Source organism: Malaya genurostris, chromosome 1 (genome assembly GCF_030247185.1).
Source record: "Malaya genurostris strain Urasoe2022 chromosome 1, Malgen_1.1, whole genome shotgun sequence".
In the NCBI taxonomy this organism is placed as follows: Eukaryota; Metazoa; Arthropoda; class Insecta; order Diptera; family Culicidae; genus Malaya; species Malaya genurostris.
Window position 1 is genome coordinate 161066650 of NC_080570.1, and position 20519 is coordinate 161087168.

At 37.0% G+C, this 20519-nt stretch overlaps 1 protein-coding gene across 1 annotated transcript; it reads left to right on the forward strand.

Annotated features, from left to right (window-relative positions):
• The first annotated feature begins 2350 nt into the window (after positions 1-2350).
• On the forward strand, positions 2351-4570 carry LOC131427445 (transcription factor SPT20 homolog). Its single transcript, XM_058590635.1, has 2 exons — positions 2351-2633; positions 2703-4570. The coding sequence occupies exons 1-2, from the start codon at positions 2628-2630 to the stop codon at positions 4461-4463; spliced, it is 1767 nt and encodes a 588-aa protein (XP_058446618.1). The 5' UTR covers positions 2351-2627; the 3' UTR covers positions 4464-4570.
• The last annotated feature ends 15949 nt before the right edge of the window (positions 4571-20519 follow it).

Below are 20519 nucleotides of genomic sequence, written 5' to 3' on the forward strand. Positions count from 1 at the left end.
GTCAATTTAGAAAGTTTCTCACGTTTTTTGCCCTTTTCAGGGAGCTTTCATTTGAATCTAAGTTTGTGAAAAGCCATCTCCGAAAAAAGGTGGTGCACTTATTTTCACAATTTTTGCACATCTTGCCCCATAACTTCGGAACCGGAAGTCAGATCCAAATAAAAATCAGGAATTTAGTATGGGACCTAAACAGCTTTCATTTGAATCTAATTGAAAATCGGTTCAGCCATCTCCGAGAAAAGTTAGTGCAATATTTCTCTTTTGAATTTCCGCTAAACGACAGCGAAGAAAACTGCTTTTGCATTTTGCAACAATAACCATTTTCCTTAAGGGCTGAGGCCAGCAGGTCGCGTAAAACCATGTGGCTCGCTGTGCGTATTCCATTTCTCTCCATGCTCTCTCGCAAATGTGTAAAATGACTCTCGATGTGGCCGGGTGGCCAAGAAAGTTTTGATATTTTCGGTTACAAGTTTGACTACATCACATAAAATCCAAGAAAGCTGCCGCTTGTTTGGCAGCCTTTTTGAGCCGGTTTTATTTCTCTCTCATGTTTCGTTACGTTACCAGGGAACTAAAATGGCGCCACCATAGAAAACGACTTACCTTTATAAAAATAACTTTCCCTTCACTTTTATCGCGACAACATATATGTTTTTATGCACTAATCGCATCTAAATTAAATTATCTAGACATTGTCAGGATAGATTTTTGATCCATGCTTTTGAAGGCGAGATATTCAATGAACAAGTTGAAAGTTGCCGTTTTCAGCTATGCAATTCTTCCTTCAGAAAAAAAAAAGACTTTCCCGACCGCTAAAGTCAAACAATCATTCTGAAATTTTCACAGAATAATTTAAACTAATTTTCTAAGAGATTGTCAGTTGGGTTTTTTGATATTCGTCACCGTTTCTGAGAAAATCAGATTTGAAGCGTGAAAATAGCCCTTTAAAACGCCCTAAAACACACTGGCATCAACCCTTAAGTTCTGAATGTTGAATCTAGTGTCTACAGTCTTGACCTTTGAGTCTGGAATCATGAGTTTTGATTCTTGGGTCATGAAATTTGAGTTTATAATCTTGGAGTCTGCAGACTGTTTGTGTTTTGTTTCTGAAGTCTTCAGTCTTAAATTTGGGGTTCTAAGGTTCGAGTCTTGAGCACTGAATATTCAGTCTTTAACCTCGAGCCATGAGTCTCAAGAGTCTTGAATTTTGAGTCCTAGGTCTCTAGTCTTGTGTATTGAAACTTGAACCTCGAGTCATGAGTCTATGTTTTTAGTCTTGAGTTTATAGTCTTGATTTAACTGTCTTGAGTTTTGTGACTTGGTTCTTGAGTCTAGCGTCTTTAGTTTTGAATATTGAGTCCGAAGTTTAGAGTTTTGAATATTCGATCTAGAACTGGAACCTCAAGTTTGAGCTTAATTTCTGGAGTCTTCAGTTTCGAATTTAGAATCTTTAGTCTTGAATATTAAGCCCTGAATCTCGATTAATGACCCTTAAGTTCCGAGTCCTAAATCTAGATTCTACAGCCTTGAGTTCTGAATCTTATGTCTTGAATCTTGAGTCATGAAACTTAACTTTAGAAGCACAAGTTTTGGGTCTGCAGTTTTGATTCTGGATTCTTCAGTTTTGTTTAGAGTCAGTCTTGAGACGTGAATCTTCAATTTGACATCTAAAGTGTCGGGCCTTGAGTCTCCACTCTCGAGTTTTGGGTCTTGAGTCTTTAGTGCTCAGCCTTGACTTTTGAGTCTAGAGTTTTGATCCATGGATCATCAATCTTGAACCTTTAGTCTTGAGGCTTGAACAGCCTTGATTCTTGACTCTTACTTGAAGTTTATTAGAATTCAGAATTTTAGAATTTAAATGCTTGTTCTCATCGACTTCAGAGAACAAACGTATCATTTATTTCAATTACAACTTGAAGGCGATAACAACATTTAGAGAGATGCAAAATACTGTTCACTCCAAAACCAAAACAACATCCGAAAGACCCAGGTCACAGTTTCGCGACCTTTCCAAACACATAGGTGATACATAAAAACAAAAAACCCGCTTTGGGACCTGGTCTCTCTCGCTCTCATAGCTGGAGGACAGAACCGAGATGACCGAACGTAAACCGTGCTGGTGGGAAGAAATAGGAGCTAGATGAAAAAAAAAACTGCTGCCCAATAAACGATTAGCATAAACGTTGGACGCTTTCTGCGGCGAACACAATCTCGCCTGCAGAAGTCGCTCGTCTTTTAAATGTTAATATCATTCCAAAAACGCAAAGGCTTTCACCACAGTAGGCGGTGCAGTGTCGCGCCGGCGGAAACGAAATTTCGGTCGAAAAATATTCATTTTTATTAGTTCATATCAACGGCAACAAAAAAATACTGCTGCTTCCACCTGAAATCCGCGAGGACGGAATGTAGCTCCATCTCTGCAGTATACATAGATATTCAAATAGGAAACTGTTGCGATCGATTCGCGCATATAATGTACGGTCGTGGATCGGAGATGAGTCCGGGTTTCGGTCTACGATCGATTCCGGGGGTGGCTATAAAAATCTACTCCACCTCAGCGACGCATTTCAGTGTCATGGTTATCGCCAGCTAGTGTAGTTCCGGGAACCGGATGTGCAAAATCCGAAATGAAGGTAAGATAGATTGTGAATTCTACGCGAAAGGATTATCGAAACTTCAAGTGTACTATTTTTCCTTCACAGGTAATTCTAACGCTGCTTGCAATTTCCGTTTGCACGGAAGCTACTCTCAATCTTGGTTCGCTATTGGAAATTCTGCAACCAACCTCCCGGGTGGGTCGTGCACCTTACCAACTGCCACCACCACCACCACCACCACCGCCGCCACCACCTCCGTCAGTTCCAACGGGACCGGGATATGCTTCCTATTACCGACAAGCTGCCCATCCGAAACCGATTTATTCTGCGCCGCCGGTTCATCAACCCGCCGCTTATCAGGTTCCCGGTCAGCAACCGCAAGTGATTCGCGTAATTCAACCGGTCATTTACCTTCCCCGACCAACGCTTCCTACACCAGCACCATCGAGGCTCGGTTCAGGGCACATTCCCTATACCAAAGGATCAACTTTCTCCTACACCAATAGTCAGTCTATTCCGAAAGCGGAATACACCGTGACGGAATCGAAACCCAACTTCAACAGTGATAGGAGCTCAGTTTTCAACTCTGGCAGCAGCTACTCCATAGAAACGTTGAAATCCGAAGGTCATTATTACTCACTGCCACCGGAGAAGATCACGATCGAGAAAATCATATCCCCGGTATCCACAGTCGAAACCAGTTCCAATGTAGAATCAATAGACCCTCGAGGACCAACGGCGAGTGCAGAACAGCCAACTTCGGTCGAAATTGTGCCACAAACTCTTGATAATCCGATAATTGTTTCTGAACTGGAAACGTCTCCCGTTTACGAAACTCCACCTCCCGTATTCCAAACTACCCCGAGCACGACATCGTTAGCCGAACCGGAGCAAATTGTTCCATTATCTCCGGAACCAATCACTGAACAGATTCTACAGGAAATATCGCCAATAGAAGTTGAACAATCAGTTTCATTACTTGTTGATCATTCTGTCCAGGAGGTCGTCTATCCAGCCCAACATGCAACAGTAGTGCAGCATCAAGACAGTCCCCAGGATCAACCGGAACAGGTGCAAATCGTTACTCCTCTGAATTTCAACCAGCAACCGAAACAGGACGAAAAGGTTTACATCATGTATGCTACATCCGTACCACAAGGCGAATCGTACGATCAGTACCAAACCGAATACGACGCTGCCGATCAACAAGATCAAACCATTCCGGACCAACAAGAGGACATTTCCGGTCAGTACGACCAAAACCTGATCGACATCCGGGGTCAGCATGATGATTCGGAAAACCTGGTAATACCGGTAGAACTTCCTACAGACCAGCAGGACTATCAGCAACTAGAACAACAGAAACAGCATCTGCAGCAACAGCAACTACAGCAACAACAGGTGCAGCAACAACAGCTACAGCAGCAACAGCAACTAGACCACCAGCGACAACAACTGCATGCACAGCAGCAAAGGCTGCAACTGCAACAGCAACAATTGAAATTGCAACAACAACAACATCAGCTACCACAACAACAACAGCAGACACGTCAGCAACCACGCCTACAATCGACAACAGTAACCCAAACGGAAATTGTATCGTTCCACAAAGGTATCGATGTTGGTGACGACGAAGAAGTCGACGTACGAGACACAGCAGGTGTAAGCGAACAGATTATCCGAAATTTCCAGCTGGAAAATCTGAATCACCAGCGAGAGTTCGGAAGCGTAGGTAAAGTAGGTGCGTCCAGCACCAGGACGAGTGCTGGTGCCAGCAGTCCAAGTCCAAGGGCCAGCAGTGCTAGAGACAGTGCGGGCAGAAGTCATCCAAACGGATATTTTCTGTATCGAGAGCAATTCCGATGACTGTCTATTCGGAAACTTTTGCTTTATCAACCAAAAAATGTGCTGTAAAACTGCCCTGATAGTAGAAGTAAGGCGATTATTTAAACTGTAAATTTATCAGACGAATTTCGTGCCATGAGATAAATGTATGAAATATAAATAAGAACGACATAATCGAGAAAATCATTCAATGCGCCTTTCCGAAATTCACTAAACATCTGACAGGGCATTTCTGGTCGATTTTAACACATCACGCAATAAGGATTTGTCTCAAAATAGGCTTCACACTCCGCAATTGCTTTTTCATTTGTGTTGAAATTCTTACCGGTAAGTATTCCTCTTAGATCAGCGAAAAGCCAGTAGGGGGTCAGATCTGGACTGTACGGTGGATGAAGTAGCAATGCGAGTTTTAACCATATTTGCCACAGACTTGTAAATCGATTCATTTTCTTGGTGAAAAATCGCTTTTTCTTTTTTTTTCTTTGATTTTCGCATTCGAATGATCTAACAACGCTATCCAATATTCACTGTTGATTTTTTTCTTCCTTTTTTAAGATAGTCGATGAAGACTATACCATGTGCATCCTAAAATACTGAAGTTATAACCTTCCCACTGTTGAATGTTGTGCCTTTGGACCGAAGCGTGGTTCACCGGCTGCAGTCCATTCAAATCAAGATCGTTTTGATTCCGGAATTTCGAAGTGATGGATCCTCGTTTCATCCATTGTTACATATCGATGCAAAAAAATTGATTTACATGTAAACATGGTCAAACACTGCTCTGAATCATCAACACGTTGTTGTTATTGATCGACTGTGAGTAAACACGGTAGCCACTATGAAAAAAAGCTTACTCATTTTGAAATGTTCATGCATAATAGCAAACACACTGCGCTCTAAAGACTGTCCCAGAAAGTATGGACGCAACCAAAAACCGCTGCCAAATGCGTGGACATTTAGCAGAACAACGTCGAAAAATTGTGTACAAATGGTGCATAGAAAGCGGACTGTCACTGAGAGAGATAGCAAAAATGGAAGGAGTAAGTGAAAAAGCCGTGCGAAATGCAATCAGGAAGTTCGGTGAGGATAACACCTTTGAGGATAAACCGAAAACGGGTCGAAAAAAAGGATAAACGTTTCCTTGCCGGGACCACAATATTCGCCCTTATTCTGAATAACGTCGTATCGTTTTTTCGCTCGTATTTCATTTGTATTCCCCATAACGCTAGCAAAATTAAAGGTAGCTATGATCCGATCGAACCACATTCGATCGAAAAATCAATACGACGTTATTCAGAATAAGGGCAATTATACGGTGCGAGAAGGGTAAGTGTTGAACCAGTCCGAGACATCGATCGAAGTCGAAAAATTTGGTAAGAAAGCTATTTGTAGCTGCGGAAAGATTTCGAAACCCTTCATCACCACTGCTTCAATGAACAGCGAAATATACATCAAATAATGTTTGCAAAAACGACTTCTACCCATGATTCGAAGCCACAAGGATCCTGTTGTTTACTGGCCAGATCTTGTTTTTTGCCACTACTCGAAATCAACGGTAGAATGGTATACTACCAAAAATGTCTCTTTCGTCCCAAAAGACATGAATCCACCAAATTGCCCACAACTTCGACCAATTGAGGAATTTTGGGCATTAACGGAGGCACATCTTAGGAAACATGTTTTGGCAACCAAAACCATTCACAACAGTTCGAAGAAGATTGGAAAAAGTGTCAAAACCTGTCGCCAAGAAGTCTGTACGGAATTTAATGAGAAACGTTCGCATGAAGGTGCGCCAGCTAGTCTACTAATGTAGCAAATGTTGAGAAAAATAAGTAGTAGCAAATGTTGAGAAAAATATTCTGTTGTTGTAGTCTAATATTATCAGTATATCGAATAAAATTGGATTATTCAACACTTGTGAATTAATTACAGCGAAATCAAAGTGCGTCCATACTTTCTGGGACAGTCTTTAATATCTTCACGTCTTTGGACTTTTTTATGTCAGAGATGACAGGTAAAAATTTCAAATGTCTTCTGGCTGGGTTGAAAGTATCTGTAAACTCGAAAAAAAAGTGCGAACTTCAAATTCTCTATCTTTAAAAATGACGCACAAAATCGGTTTAAAGAGAAAATCCAGACAGCGAAGTTTTTAAAAGTCTGTAAGTTTTGACAAATGTCTGCGAAAAACACAATTTTCAAAAATCTCCTAAAGTGTAACAATTTTTTTCATAAATACGTTTATTTTATTGACAATATACAAAAGTTTTTCTTCGCCGTGACATCCACATAAGGTTTAACAATGATTATTATTTGATATAAGTTCTGTTTTTATCAATAGTCGATGAATTTCATTACCTTTAAGAATTTTTTATGGCGATTAAGAGTTATTGGATATTTAAATTTTTTTAAAGATAGTTTTAATTCTAAATACAATGAGGTACAAAAATAATACCTTTTCGGATTTTTTTTCAAACTTTCCTTATTCATAACCTTCTAGAAACTTTATAGGACTTTTCTCAATCTGGCATCTATTGGATATTAATACTATAAGGTTGACTTTTGATGAAAATATACTCATAACCTTGTAATAATAACTAAATAAAATTTTACTTCTGCAAAATTATGCGCAATAAATAGTTTGGCAACTCTTCAAAAAACAACTTTCTCGTAGAACTTCTCATAAAACAGTTAGACTGAAACAAGTGATGTTTCAATAGCTACCCTACTTTTAATCCGAAAAATAACGCATGTAACGCTTCGTAACACTTGAAACTTACAAGCAATAACGCATATTAAGCTTGGTAACGCCTATAACTTACAAAAATGTAACACATGTAACGCTTCGTAACACCTATAACTAATTAAAATGTAACGCTTTATTTTCAAAAAAAGTAACGCATGTATCACTAATAAAAAGTAACGCATGTTACGCCTTTAACACCTTTAGCGTACAAAAAAGGAACGTTACCTACGCTCTATAGCTCCTATAACTTTTGAAAAGCAACGCATGTAAGGCTTCGTAGTACCTTTAATTTACAAAAAAGTAACGAAGGGTTACATACTTCGTAACATCAACTTGCAAAAAAGTACTACATGTAACGCTTCGTAACACTTATAACATACAAAGAAGTAACGCATGTAATACTTCATAACTCCTATAACTTTAAAAAAAATACACTTGTATCTCTTCGTCATATTTTAAATTTACATGAAAGTAACGCATGTAACGCTTCGTAGCGCCTGAAACTTTCAAAAAAGTAACGCATAAGAAAAATTATTGTAGCTCGATTAAACGCAAAGCTATTAAAATTTTCTACAACAAATCATTTTTAAATTAAATTTTGAAAAATAGATTCCAAGTTTCAATCCAAACATGAACCACCCCTATGACCTTTCACATCAAAAGAAGCGCAATTCTATTACAAACAACCTTTCTGAAGATACCAACCGCCAAAAAATATTATTTAGTAGAGAAAATATTTTGGTCTTTTTTGCGGGCTTCCAGAAAATGAAAGCTGAAATCAGAAACCAATAAATCTTTTAATTAAATTATATCTGATTCAACGAAATGACTGGTTCGACGACTCGATGAGTCGTCCAGGACCGTAACATTTTGTCGCCAGTTTGAACAATACCGTTCGCGCGTGTAGGTTCTCAAACGAAAACGGTATTAAATACTGTTCAACCAAATACAAATAATAATCCCCCTAGGTCTCATATAAACGAATTGTCAATGTTTGGTTCATAGAATGACCTAGTAAACCTAGCCCACATTTCCGTTTCATTGCGATAGAAAAATTCTGACAACGCTGCTAACTAGTTGCTACGGAGTAAAACAAGTTTGTTTATATATGTGTATTGTTGCTGTATAAAATTTCAACTGTCGTATGAAATTTGCTACATAGGTTTTGGTAAGTAATTAATAATTAAAATTGCCGATATAAATGAACGTTTCTATTTGGATTTGTTTTGTTTTGGATGGAATAGCGTTTTTAGACTTCGTATATAATCACATCACACAATAAAAGAAGTTTTACACGTGTGTGTTTTTTAAGTGTGTTGGCAATCCATATTCACAATTATTGCATCGAAACATTTTTATGATAAAGCTACGCACAGATTTCGGAGACTTGAGACGGACTCGTACTAGGCCGATTCAACCGATCCGAGCTCTCCGGCACCGACTTTTTTCCTGCTTCGGGTATGGCTGAGCAGCACATTCACACAGCTGTATGTGCAGTTCAGACATAGTCAAAGCAGGAAAGAAGGCGGTACCGGAGAGCTCGGATCGGCCTAGTGCGGATAGATTTGAGTCGACGTAGAGCATCGATTACACGTTTTGCAAATTATAATTTGTATAATATTGTATAATCACCCTAAGCATTTGGGTAGGGAATATGAACTGGTTTAAGCATATCCAATCTCTCAATTATTTGTAATCGGCTCAATGGCCCTTATTACCGTTCTCACTTCCACTTTCACATTCACTTCACTTACATGTCACTTCACTTGATTTTACCTATTACCGGTATCACGCATAGTGAAGTGATCACTGTGGTAGAAAAAACTATTTTTTTCAACAAAATTTGTTCAACAAAATGTTCATAATGACATCAAATTCATTCAAGTAATTACTTTTGTCTTTGAAGCGACTTCCGTAATAAGGACCTACATTCACTTCACTTTTTTTTTTTTTTTTTTTTTTTTTTTTAAATAACTATTTATTGGAATATGAGTTAAAATTAAATTATTAAGATTTAAATTGGGTGTTCAGCCACAAGTGGTGACTTTTCAGCCCTATTATATATATATATATATGATTTGGTTATTACCATGAAGACATCATTTGCTTCCGCAATTCTGAGATTTTTGTGTAGGAAAAATTCTAAACCTACTTGTATTGTGTAATGGGGAAAAGGAACTTATATACTAACTTACTAACTAATACAGAGAGCGAATCGATTCAATTGAAGATTGCATCGATTTTTGTCGGAATTTGCTTATAATATTATGTGACATTACATCTAATGGTTCTATATTTGTGAGTCTGTGTAACTCATTTGTACTAAACCAGGGAGGACGCTTCAGAATCATTTTCAGAATTTTATTCTGAATCCTTTGAAGCGTTTTCTTCCTGGTGGAACAACAGCTTGACCAAATTGGTACCGCATAAAGCATGGCTGGTCTGAAAATTTGTTTATAAATTAACAATTTGTTTTTTAGACAGAGCTTAGAATTTCTGTTTATAAGAGGATATAAACATTTAATATATTTATTACACTTTGCCTGGATTCCTTCAATGTGATCCTTGAAAGTGAGTTTTTTGTCATACGTTAAACCTAAGTATTTAGCTTGATCAGACCATGTCAATTCCAAGCCATTCAATTTGAGAATGTGATTATTGTTTGGTTTTAGAAAAGAAGCTCTTGGCTTGTGAGGAAAGATAATTAATTGCGTTTTTGCTGCATTTGGTTTAATTTTCCATTTTGACAGATAATCACTGAAAATATTTAAACTTCTTTGTAGGCGACTGCAGATCACTCTTAGATTTCTACCTGTGGCTAACAGACTTGTGTCGTCACAGAATAGCGATTTCTGACAACCAACGGGTAGATTTGGTAGATCAGAAGTGAAAATATTATACAAGATTGGAGCTACACTCGAACCCTGCGGAACACCGGCTCGTACGGGTAGCATTTCAGATTTACAATTCTGATAGCTAACCTGAAGAGTACGATCAGTTAAATAATTTTGAATCATTTTGATCAAATAAATAGGAAACTGGAAATCAGACATTTTTGCTATTAAACCTTTGTGCCAAACACTGTCGAATGCTTTTTCTATGTCTAGAAGAGCAACTCCAGTGGATAACCCAGAAGATTTATTTGCTTTTATCATGTTCGTTACTCTGACAAGTTGATGAGTAGTTGAATGTTCATGACGAAATCCAAACTGTTCTGGTAAAAAAATTGAATTCTCATTTATATGAGTCATCATTCTTAACAAGATAATTTTTTCAAAAAGTTTACTGATAGAAGAAAGTAAGCTAATTGGGCGATAACTTGATGTTTCTGCTGGGTTTTTATCAGGTTTTAGGATAGGAATTACTTTAGCGTTTTTCCATCTTTTTGGGAAGTAAGCTAATGAAAAACACTTGTTGAAAATTTTAACCAGGAGTCTCAAGGCAACATCGGGAAGATTTTTAATAAGAATATTAAAAATTCCATCATTACCAGGAGCCTTCATGTTTTTGAGTTTCCTAATAATTGATTTAATTTCATCAAAATTCGTCTCAAAAATGTCATCGTGTGATAACACTTGGGTTGAAATATGATCATACTTCAGTGAGACTTCATTTTCAATAGGACTCACAACGTTTAAATTAAAATTGTGGACACTCTCGAACTGCTGAGCTAGCTTTTGAGCTTTTTCACCATTTGTAAGAAGTATTTGATTTCCTTCCTTGAGAGCAGGAATTGGTTTCTGAGGTTTCTTAAGAACCTTAGAAAGTTTCCAGAAAGGTTTAGAATATGGTTTAATTTGTTCAACTTCTTTAGCGAAATTTTCATTTCGCAAAAGAGTAAATCTATGTTTAATTTCTTTTTGTAAATCCTTAACTATGTTTTTCATAGCAGGATCACGAGAACGTTGATATTGTCGTCGACGAACATTCTTCAACCGAATGAGCAGTTGAAGATTGTCATCGATGATAGGAGAATTTAATTTAGTTTGAGCTTTGGGAACTGAAAGATTTCTAGCTTCGATAATATAATGATTCAAATTATCAATTGCTGTGTCGATGTCCGCAGAATTTTCTAAAATAGTTTCATGATCCACATGATTTTCAATGTGAGATCTGTAATCCAACCAATTAGCTCTATGATAGTTGAAAACAGAACTAATTGGATTAATTATAGCTTCGTTGGAAAGTCTGAATGTTACTGGAAGATGATCTGAGTCAAAGTCAGCATGTGTAATCGGTTCACTACAAATGTGACTTTGATCTGTTAGAACCAGATCAATTGTAGACGGGTTTTTCACGGAAGAGAAACAAGTAGGATTACTGGGATGAAGAACTGTGAAGTAACCAGCTGAGAGTTGATTATGAAGTATTTTACCATTACTGTTATTTTGCCTACAATTCCACTGGACATGCTTAGCATTTAAGTCCCCTATTACGAAAAATTTCGATCGATATCTTGTAAGTTTTTGCAAATCGCCTTTAAAGAAATTTAATTGTTCGCCGGTGCATTGGAATGGCAAATATGCTCCAGCGATGAAATAAATTCCATGAATGGTTTCAACTTCGATTCCCAAGCTTTCAATAACTTTAGTATTGAAAGAAGGTAAAATTCGATGTTTAATTTGCCGTTGGACAAAAATGGCAACTCCACCACCAATTCCAGTAAACCTGTCAAATCGATGAACCACATAATGTGGATTACTTTTCAATTTTACATTTGGTTTAAGAAAAGTTTCTGTCACAATGGCAATATGAATTTTGTGAACTTTGAGAAAATTATAAAATTCATCTTCACTCGATTTCAAAGATCGAGCATTCCAATTTAAAATATTCAAATAATTATTTAACATCACTGTTAAATTTTAAATTCATTATAATATTATTTGCAAATTTCCATCCGATTTGAAATGCTTCAAAAAGTGATGAAGTCGAATTCATTTGGATGATCATTTGAAAAAGTTGATCTTGTAGGTAGATCATTTTATTTTCAGTTATATCGCCTAAATCGACTTCATTTAAAGAAGCGAATGGCATTGAAGGAATATTTGTAGGTAGACTGCCATTAGAAGAAGATGATTTGGCCGGTCTACCTATTAATAAATTGTTTTCGTTAGAAGAAGAACTGCAAGGCGGTCCTGTGTTTTGATTATTTACATTAGAAGAAATAGGTGATAGATTTCTACCTAATATACCAGCATAACTGACATTAGAAGAAGATGATGACGAGGTCGATCTACCTGTCAATAAATTGTTTTCGTTAGAAGACGAATTGGCAGGTGCCTTAGAAGAATTTTCAGGTATATTCTGTAAATTTAAGGTCGTTGATTTGACTTGTTGTCTAAGCGAACGAGCGTTTAAAATTTTTTCTCTGACAGGACATTTCAAATAATTGGATTTATGATTTCCATTGCAATTTGAACATGAAAATTTATCAGTGGTTTCATTCATTGGACAATCGTCTTTCGAATGCGATTTACCACAATTCAAACACCGTATATCTATATGACAATTTTTGGTTCCATGACCGAAGCCTTGGCAACGACGACATTGCGTTAAGTTTGCAATACGATTATGCCGTTTATAATGTTCCCAATCAATTTTAATGTGGGAAATGAAACGTACTTTTTCTAAAGTTTTCAAATTGTTTACATCACTTCGATTGAAGTGTATTAGGTAAAGTTCATGAGAAATTCCAGAGCGTGGTTTAGAAGTACCATTCGCTCTTTTTTTCATAAGTATTACTTGGGAAGGGGCAAAACCAAGCAATTCTTTTAGTTCATTTTTAATTTCATCAATACTTTGATCATTTGATAATCCTTTCAAGACAGCCTTGAAGGGTCTGTCTGATTTTATATCATATGAATAAAATTTATGAAGTTTTTCGGACAAATATCGAATAAGACGTTCGTAATCTTCCAATCCATCCACCAAGACTCGACATTCTCCTCTTCGTCCGATTTGAAATGAGACTTTTACTTCCGGGAGAAAAGTAGAAAGCTCAGTACGGAATGCTTTGAAGTCGGAAATCATCACCGTCACTGGTGGCATAGATTGATGTTTCTTCCCAGAACGACAAGCGTCCATTTTGGGAATTTTTGAAGAATTTTCTTCTATGTCGCTACAATCGGATTCAGGAAGAATCTCGTAAATATTGTTAGACGGCATAGGATCAGCGGAAGGGAAATCCGTCCGTTGTCTTTTATTTTTACATTCAGATTCTATAAGATCGTGAATGTTATTAGAAAAATGTTGAATAACGGATTGTGATTTATTCCGTATTGAATTATTTTTAGCCTTAGGCTTGTTGCCTTTCCGGTTGGACGCAGGCATTTTTGAAATTAATGAAATTTTAAATTAAATTAACTAGGCTAAATTAGTCTTCGATTAGACTCCTAGCTAGCCTTAAAAAAGGCTGATTAATTTCTTAGTTACTCTAATATCACTCTTTGTATCACTTAGTCACTCTAATATCACTCTTTGTATCACTTAGTCACTTAGTTAGTGATTCAGGTAGCCTTGAAAAAGACTGAAGCCTTGAATCAATGAAACTCTAGGTAGCCAGAAAAAAATTCCAGGAGCCAAGAGCTATACGCGTGCGGTGCGAACGACTGTTCAACACCGACTGACATTCACTTCACTTGATTTCCACCGTGAAGTGATACCCATAATAAGGGTCACAGTCACTTCACTTGGTTTTCACCGTGTAGTGACACCGGTAATAAGGGCCAATATTTATTCACAGTTGTACACAAAAATTTTTAAAGTACACTGCCACTCTGGCAGTTTACCTAGACAGTGTACCACTCGAAGCACTCCATATTATTATTTGTATTTGGTTCAACTATAGAACAACATCGAATAGAGCTAAAAGACGGAGATGGAACGAAAGGTTTGGTGATTTGAAATGATCACTCGGAAATGATCTGTCTATTTCATATCATCGAGCACTGAAAAATGCCGGTTGTCCAACAAATGATTATCAAATAACCAAAGAGTATACCTCTGTCTGATCGAACATTTGGATACCGGTTCGTTATTGAATCTATATGCTATTTTTTGTTGCAGTAGTTGGAACGTAACAAAGGTGCGTCTGCCTTTGGCCAAGGAATATTAACTTATATGAGCATCCATTCGTTCGAACCGAAAGTTCAGTTCTTGGTTTTCACACTCGGCACCGCCAGGGAGGTGGAGGCCCCGACAAACATATGAGTAGGATAAATGATCCAGTGGTGGTCACCCACAAAGATTAAGGTTATTATGTTTATGTGCAGCATTTGACGAGTAGATGTCGGAAAATAATTTCTTCTCGAAGTAGATTTAAAATCAAGATCCCGAAGTCATCGGTTTTCCGAAAAGAAATGTTATATTTCAAGCTTTCAATTCAACAATCAAAAGTAATTAAAATCAACAGTTTTGAACATATCGAAAAACGCTCGCAGTAGGCGTTCGCGTCGGACTAGAATAAATTATCGCTCCCGTCAAAATTCGTAAATTCACATTTTCTCATTTTAATAGAAAATGAAATATATGTGATTGTGATTCATTGCCAAGTAGAAGTGAATTTTGGTTTATTCTTCGTGTGAAGACGTGTGATTCGAATGGCAAAACCCACGTTGCGACCATATAGACAGGCTCATGAAGTTTTTTTCATCACTACCAATCTTCTGTGTGTTAAATTTGTGTTTACATGGGACTTGTGATCGTGGAGATTGGACTCACAATTCGACCGGAATGGTGCAGTCGGCGAGATTGTTTTTATTATAATTTAATTATCACTTTATGATGAAAACATACTTTTCTTAGTTCAAACTTCGAATCGCTGGCTTAGAGCGAATCTTAGACCTCATACCTTCCACGTAATGTAATAAACCGGATCTGTTTTTTTTTCTAGGATTTGAACCATGCCAAATAACTGAAGCTTCACAAAAACTAAAAAAAGATGACATCTTTATTCTAACCATCAAACATCACCTACGAAAATGATCATTGGGAAAATGATTACACGATAAATTGTAAGCTGCTTCACGGAAGATTTAAAACAACATCATAAATGCTGGAACTACTCTACAATAATCAAAATAAAACATATTTACACATTTGTCGTGTGATGTCCAGACTCATGTCCAATCACTACACGTTAGATGCACATCTCCTTCGAATTGGGCTCTCCGAGACTAATCATTGTGCTTGCGGAGAAGGTTATCGGGATATTGATCATGTCGTTTGGACATGCGTGGAGTATCGTGATGTCAGATCTCAACTAATAAATTCTTTGCGTACCCAAGGTAGACTATCCAATATCCCAGTTCGAGACATTCTTGCTTGTCGTGACCTTTCATACATGAAACTTATTTATCATTTCATAAAGAAAATTGGAGTTTCAATTTAATAAAGGCCCCTTTTAAGACTTAGTTCTGATCCCAGCTGCGTCCATGAGTTCAACCAATAGCTAAATTAGAATAAAAATTATGTAATGATACAAACAAACTCGAAACAGTTTATGAAATTATCAACAAAATGTCTGAAAATAACAGCTTATTTTATAATTTATAGAAGTTAATCGTTTGGTTCAAATAATATTTCCGAGTAGATTTCATAGTTAATGACGAGTTACCTAAGATGATATTTAAGCTATAAGAGAATATGTTTTAATAAATGCAAAACGTTGTGACTATGTTAGAATTAAATTAGGATAAGAATATTATGTAAAAGTGATGCTACGGCGAAGAAAAACTTATGTAACTGCCTTAAGAAATAAACGTATTTATGGAAAAAAAAAATATTTACACATTTGAGATTATAATTTCAAATCAAGAGCAAAGGGGGACCAAATCTAAAGCCGATAAAGTATTCTAGTTCCGGATGCGCTGAATTTTTCCATTGTCAATATCATTATTCAACTACGCTTCTTTATACTATTTCAAACAGCAGCTTCAACAAATTAACCATTCAGACTGTTGAAAAGCTGGCCTGTATGTTGCTTCTAATTATTGTTTTTCTTTCTTCGTCAGCTTCGATGATAGATAGATGCTTTTAGGTCCGGCGATTCTCACTCTTCATCATATGCGCAGTGATGCCAGAGTGATAAAGAAACTTTAATAAAAATTAACCCAAGTTTATTCTATTCAAATTCAACATTCTGTAACTTTTATTTAGTCGGTACGGAATGTAAATCTCCTAACAACCCGAATGAATTGTAGCCCGAATTGATGAAAACAATACATTTTAGAAGGTTTTTTTGTTTAATATTCATTCAGCACAAGTTTAAATCAAAAGGAGAATAGAAAAATTGTCAATGTTTTGAAAGAACTATCTCAAGAACTTTTACCAAATGTATGAAACTTTAATTTTTGTCCGTACAGTTTTTCTGCATATCCGAAGAATTTCCATAGATTTGGCACCACAACTTGGGATTCCTCTCCAATGACTGCTAGTTAAGATCGCCCAGCAAAAAAACGATTATATAACGATCGAACCGGCCAGCGTGCGACGTAAAGTGGTTTTGATTTTCGGTATTTTGCATGCTTTCCATTTCGTTTCCAAACGGACGGTGCAAAAGGTCAGAATAAAATTAGGACTTCTCAACTATTAAATTAGGAGTCAAATATGCAAATCTTTCCGCCAGCTACCAAACAACGTCCGGGACCGGATTCTGTGGCTGTGGCACACCGGAGCAAATTGAATTTTGATGCATTCAAATGGGTGCCTTTATCGAGAGAACTTTGAAATTAGACGATTCCCATGCGGAGAGTTGATGTTCACATTTAAAATGATTGAGTTGTCAAAAATCGAATCGAACAATCATAGTTAGGTTGTAGAGCAGATCACTTTCAATGCAATCCATCGTTTCATTTTTTTAAAGTTTTTTTTGTTTCAAGACTCTCATCGTGTCCACTACGACTTTGACCTTAGGTACCTCACGATGAAAATATACCAAAGTACTTAAAGTAACAGCAGGCACGTACCCAGAGGGGGGGGAGGGGGGTGCTGTCCCCTCCCTAAATCAGAAAGAGGAACAAAAAAAAAAGTCTGATACGAATCGAGCAGTATCAAAAATAAATAAAATTGAGGTTAAATCCGGGGCAAAATAAACGACAAATCTAAAATAACACTAAATCGTACTGGATGACCGGGTAGAGATAGTGTGCGAGCTCATGCTAATTCGGCAAGATTCTACAGACGAGAAAGTCATCCATAATGGAGTGATTGAACTTTTTTTCATTTATCTACCATTAAGAAAAAAAAAGGTGATACTGTTTTCATTCTGAGACGATTGACAGCATGCAACAGCATCGGTTCTAGATGGATCCCTCAGAGAAAGCGGTTAGGTTTTGTTGGGCGTTGAGCGTTTGTTGAACGGCATACTAGACGAAAGTTAGGCTGTGGACCATCTGGTGAATTAACTTTCTGCGCGTACATACTGCGAATCGTTCTGCATTCTCCCGGGAGTGCAGAATGGTGTCGCTTTTGTAAGATCTCTAAATCCTCTCGGGGGTTGGAGGTTTTATTACCAGCAGACTGTTCGGGACCTCGTTGAGGTTCAGAATTTACTTCTGCTTCCAATAAATGTGATCCCCAGCAGATTGTTCAGCATCCCTTAGGGGTGCAGAATTTACTTCCGCTTTTATGTGTTTTTGTGTCGTCAATTTATCCCATCCTCCTAGTCCAACCCTTGCCATTTCCTTTCAATCCCTTCCTCTTATATATCGGGAAAATGATGCTAAAAACAAATTGATGGCAAGGCACAAATCTCCAATTATCAAGGGGAACGTGCCATTTAAGCCAATTTGTTCTGATTCCTGATAGACAGTCGAGCAGTGATTCCGTCGTTGTCAAGAATAATCCAGCTCGAACCCACATTATCAGATCCGAATGGATTCCGAATAGATTCCGAATCAATTCCGAATCGGCGAGTAATTTTCATTCGGAATTTCATGTGGAAATCATAATGAATTCCGAATCAATTCCAACTCCAGTGCAACAACCGATTCCGAATGAACCGGTTCGCCTACAACCGGTTGATTCGGAAATCATTCGGAATTGAGTGAGAAGATGCGGACTGAATTGTCAATTCGTCTTCTTCTTCTTCTTTCCTGATTTTGCACGTTTTCGTGCTGATTTTCAGTTTATTTTTAAACGAAAACATTATATAACTGAATATACAAATTTAAAACTTCATGTTTTTCGGATATACAGAACTAGTAAATAACCAGTTCTTCTTAGAATCCCAATATAAACTATTGAAATTCGCTGGAAATTAACAAAACGGCCTACCTTAGTCAGCATCATCCATTCCTCTAGCTGGATTGTAGTGAAATGGCTTAAGTCGCTTAAATTTCACACTAACACGTTCATAAAATGAGCGAATATTCAATGACATTTATAATGTCACTGTCAATCAGGTTGATCGAGCTGCCAATTCAGGCGAAAATTCTTGCACTGAACCGATCGAGCACTGAAAAATCATGCAGTCGAGTAAGAATTCATTACGCATTCCGTCATTTCGATAATGTGGGAAAGCATGGTTATATTTGACAGTTCGAAGGTTATTTTCCGACACTGAAAAATATCAGACAAAAAAACTCTAGTATCAGATCTTTAACAAAAATTTCATCTGTGTAATTTCTTTTACTACTTTTACTTATGCCTCAAAAGAAGGTTTTGATACATTGTCAAACAACGTAAGTTTTTCCCGAAGTTCTTCTTGCGTTCTATGTAGTGCCATTATTATACCACTTGATATCATTTTATTTTCAGTGCAAAACAAACCCAAATAAATTTCCATTCGTCAAACTTAACTACTCGACAAAAATAACCACTCGACGGACAAATTTAAACTTAGTTAAAAATTTCGACTCACATTGAAAATGACTTTACAGTGGACCTCTGTCTGCAAAGTTCGTTGAACGAAAAAAATGACGTACGGTTCGTTGGTCGCATTTCTGTAACTTAGAAGTTTTTCTCAATTGTTCGTGAGGTCGAAATTCAAAATTATGCCCCAGGTTCAAAACTAAGAAGATGCAATTCATAGCAGTGTAGTCTGAACTTAGACATAGCGATTGGGCTGGTTGTTTCAATTAAATGTTTAATATAGAATGAAAGAATTTGAGCAATTTTCAAGATTCATTTCATGTTTCCAATACAAGCAATATCAGTGTAAAATGAATTTCAATAAATGTCTGGTCAATTTCAATATTCTATATCTTCTTATATCTTCTTCTTCTATATATAAAAAATATTAGCGAAAAAAGTGTGTGTTGCTAATGTTCTCTGGTATGCGTGGGTCGATCTTCAAATGATTTTTTTTTTGTTCGAAAGGTGACGTTTATGCGCAGGTTTTAGGCTATAGTACATAAGGAAAATCCTTCGGGAAAGTAGAGAAAAACTAGAAAATTGGTTCGTTTAGAATTGGAAATTTTCCATTCAATGCATGCTAGATCTCCAATGATTGTTTGGCGCGTATCGAGTTATGCAATCCAGCTGCCGCTGGAGAGCAAAATATGAATACTAGATTATTAATAAAACCGTTTGGCGCCGAACGAACTGATTTGTGCAAAAATTTCACTGAGCCTACTTGATTCACGTGTTTCTTTATTTCGAATCACATGTTCAATTAAGTAAGGGCGCCAAATGAACAGCATACAGGTTTCCATTTTCCGGTATATAAATTTGGGTTCAATACCGTGAAGTCAAATCATAAAACGACTATAAGAAAAGAAAGTGATTGCCGTTTTTTATTATTCGTTGTTTTCCTAAAATTCAGGAATGTGAATTGTATCTTCTTGATAGATATAATTATTGCTTTCACAATGCACTGAGGCAACAGGATCAGCACACCTCAGCTGCCACTTCAAATTAAGACCGTTAACTCAAACACCAAAACTGTTTGGCTCTCTACTTTTTGGAACGATTTCATTCGAATTAGAAGGATGTTTTCTGTTTTTTTTTTCGGCTTAAATTTTTCATAAGCATTTCCCGTGCTATACCTCTGCAGGATTTTTTGGACGGGATTTTGTGTAATTTTTTCTCGAAACGTCCTCCAAGTTTCGTCAATTGCTTCAAATTGCAAGTTCGGTTACTTATTTGAGTCCAAATGAGTTCGAATGATTCACCCTCTTGCTCATAAACCGTCAAACTGATTTTGTTGTATTTTGCTTGAATCATTTGGGACTTTTAAGACCAGGTAAAAACTGGGGGATTGGGGGAAAATGTTGAGATCGAATCAAAAACAATTGTCAGATGATTCATTTTTACAGAACACTCTACCATTCTACTTCACTAATCTCGAGCAATCATGAGGGTCGTTCGATTATTCTAATTTAAGAGTATTCGAA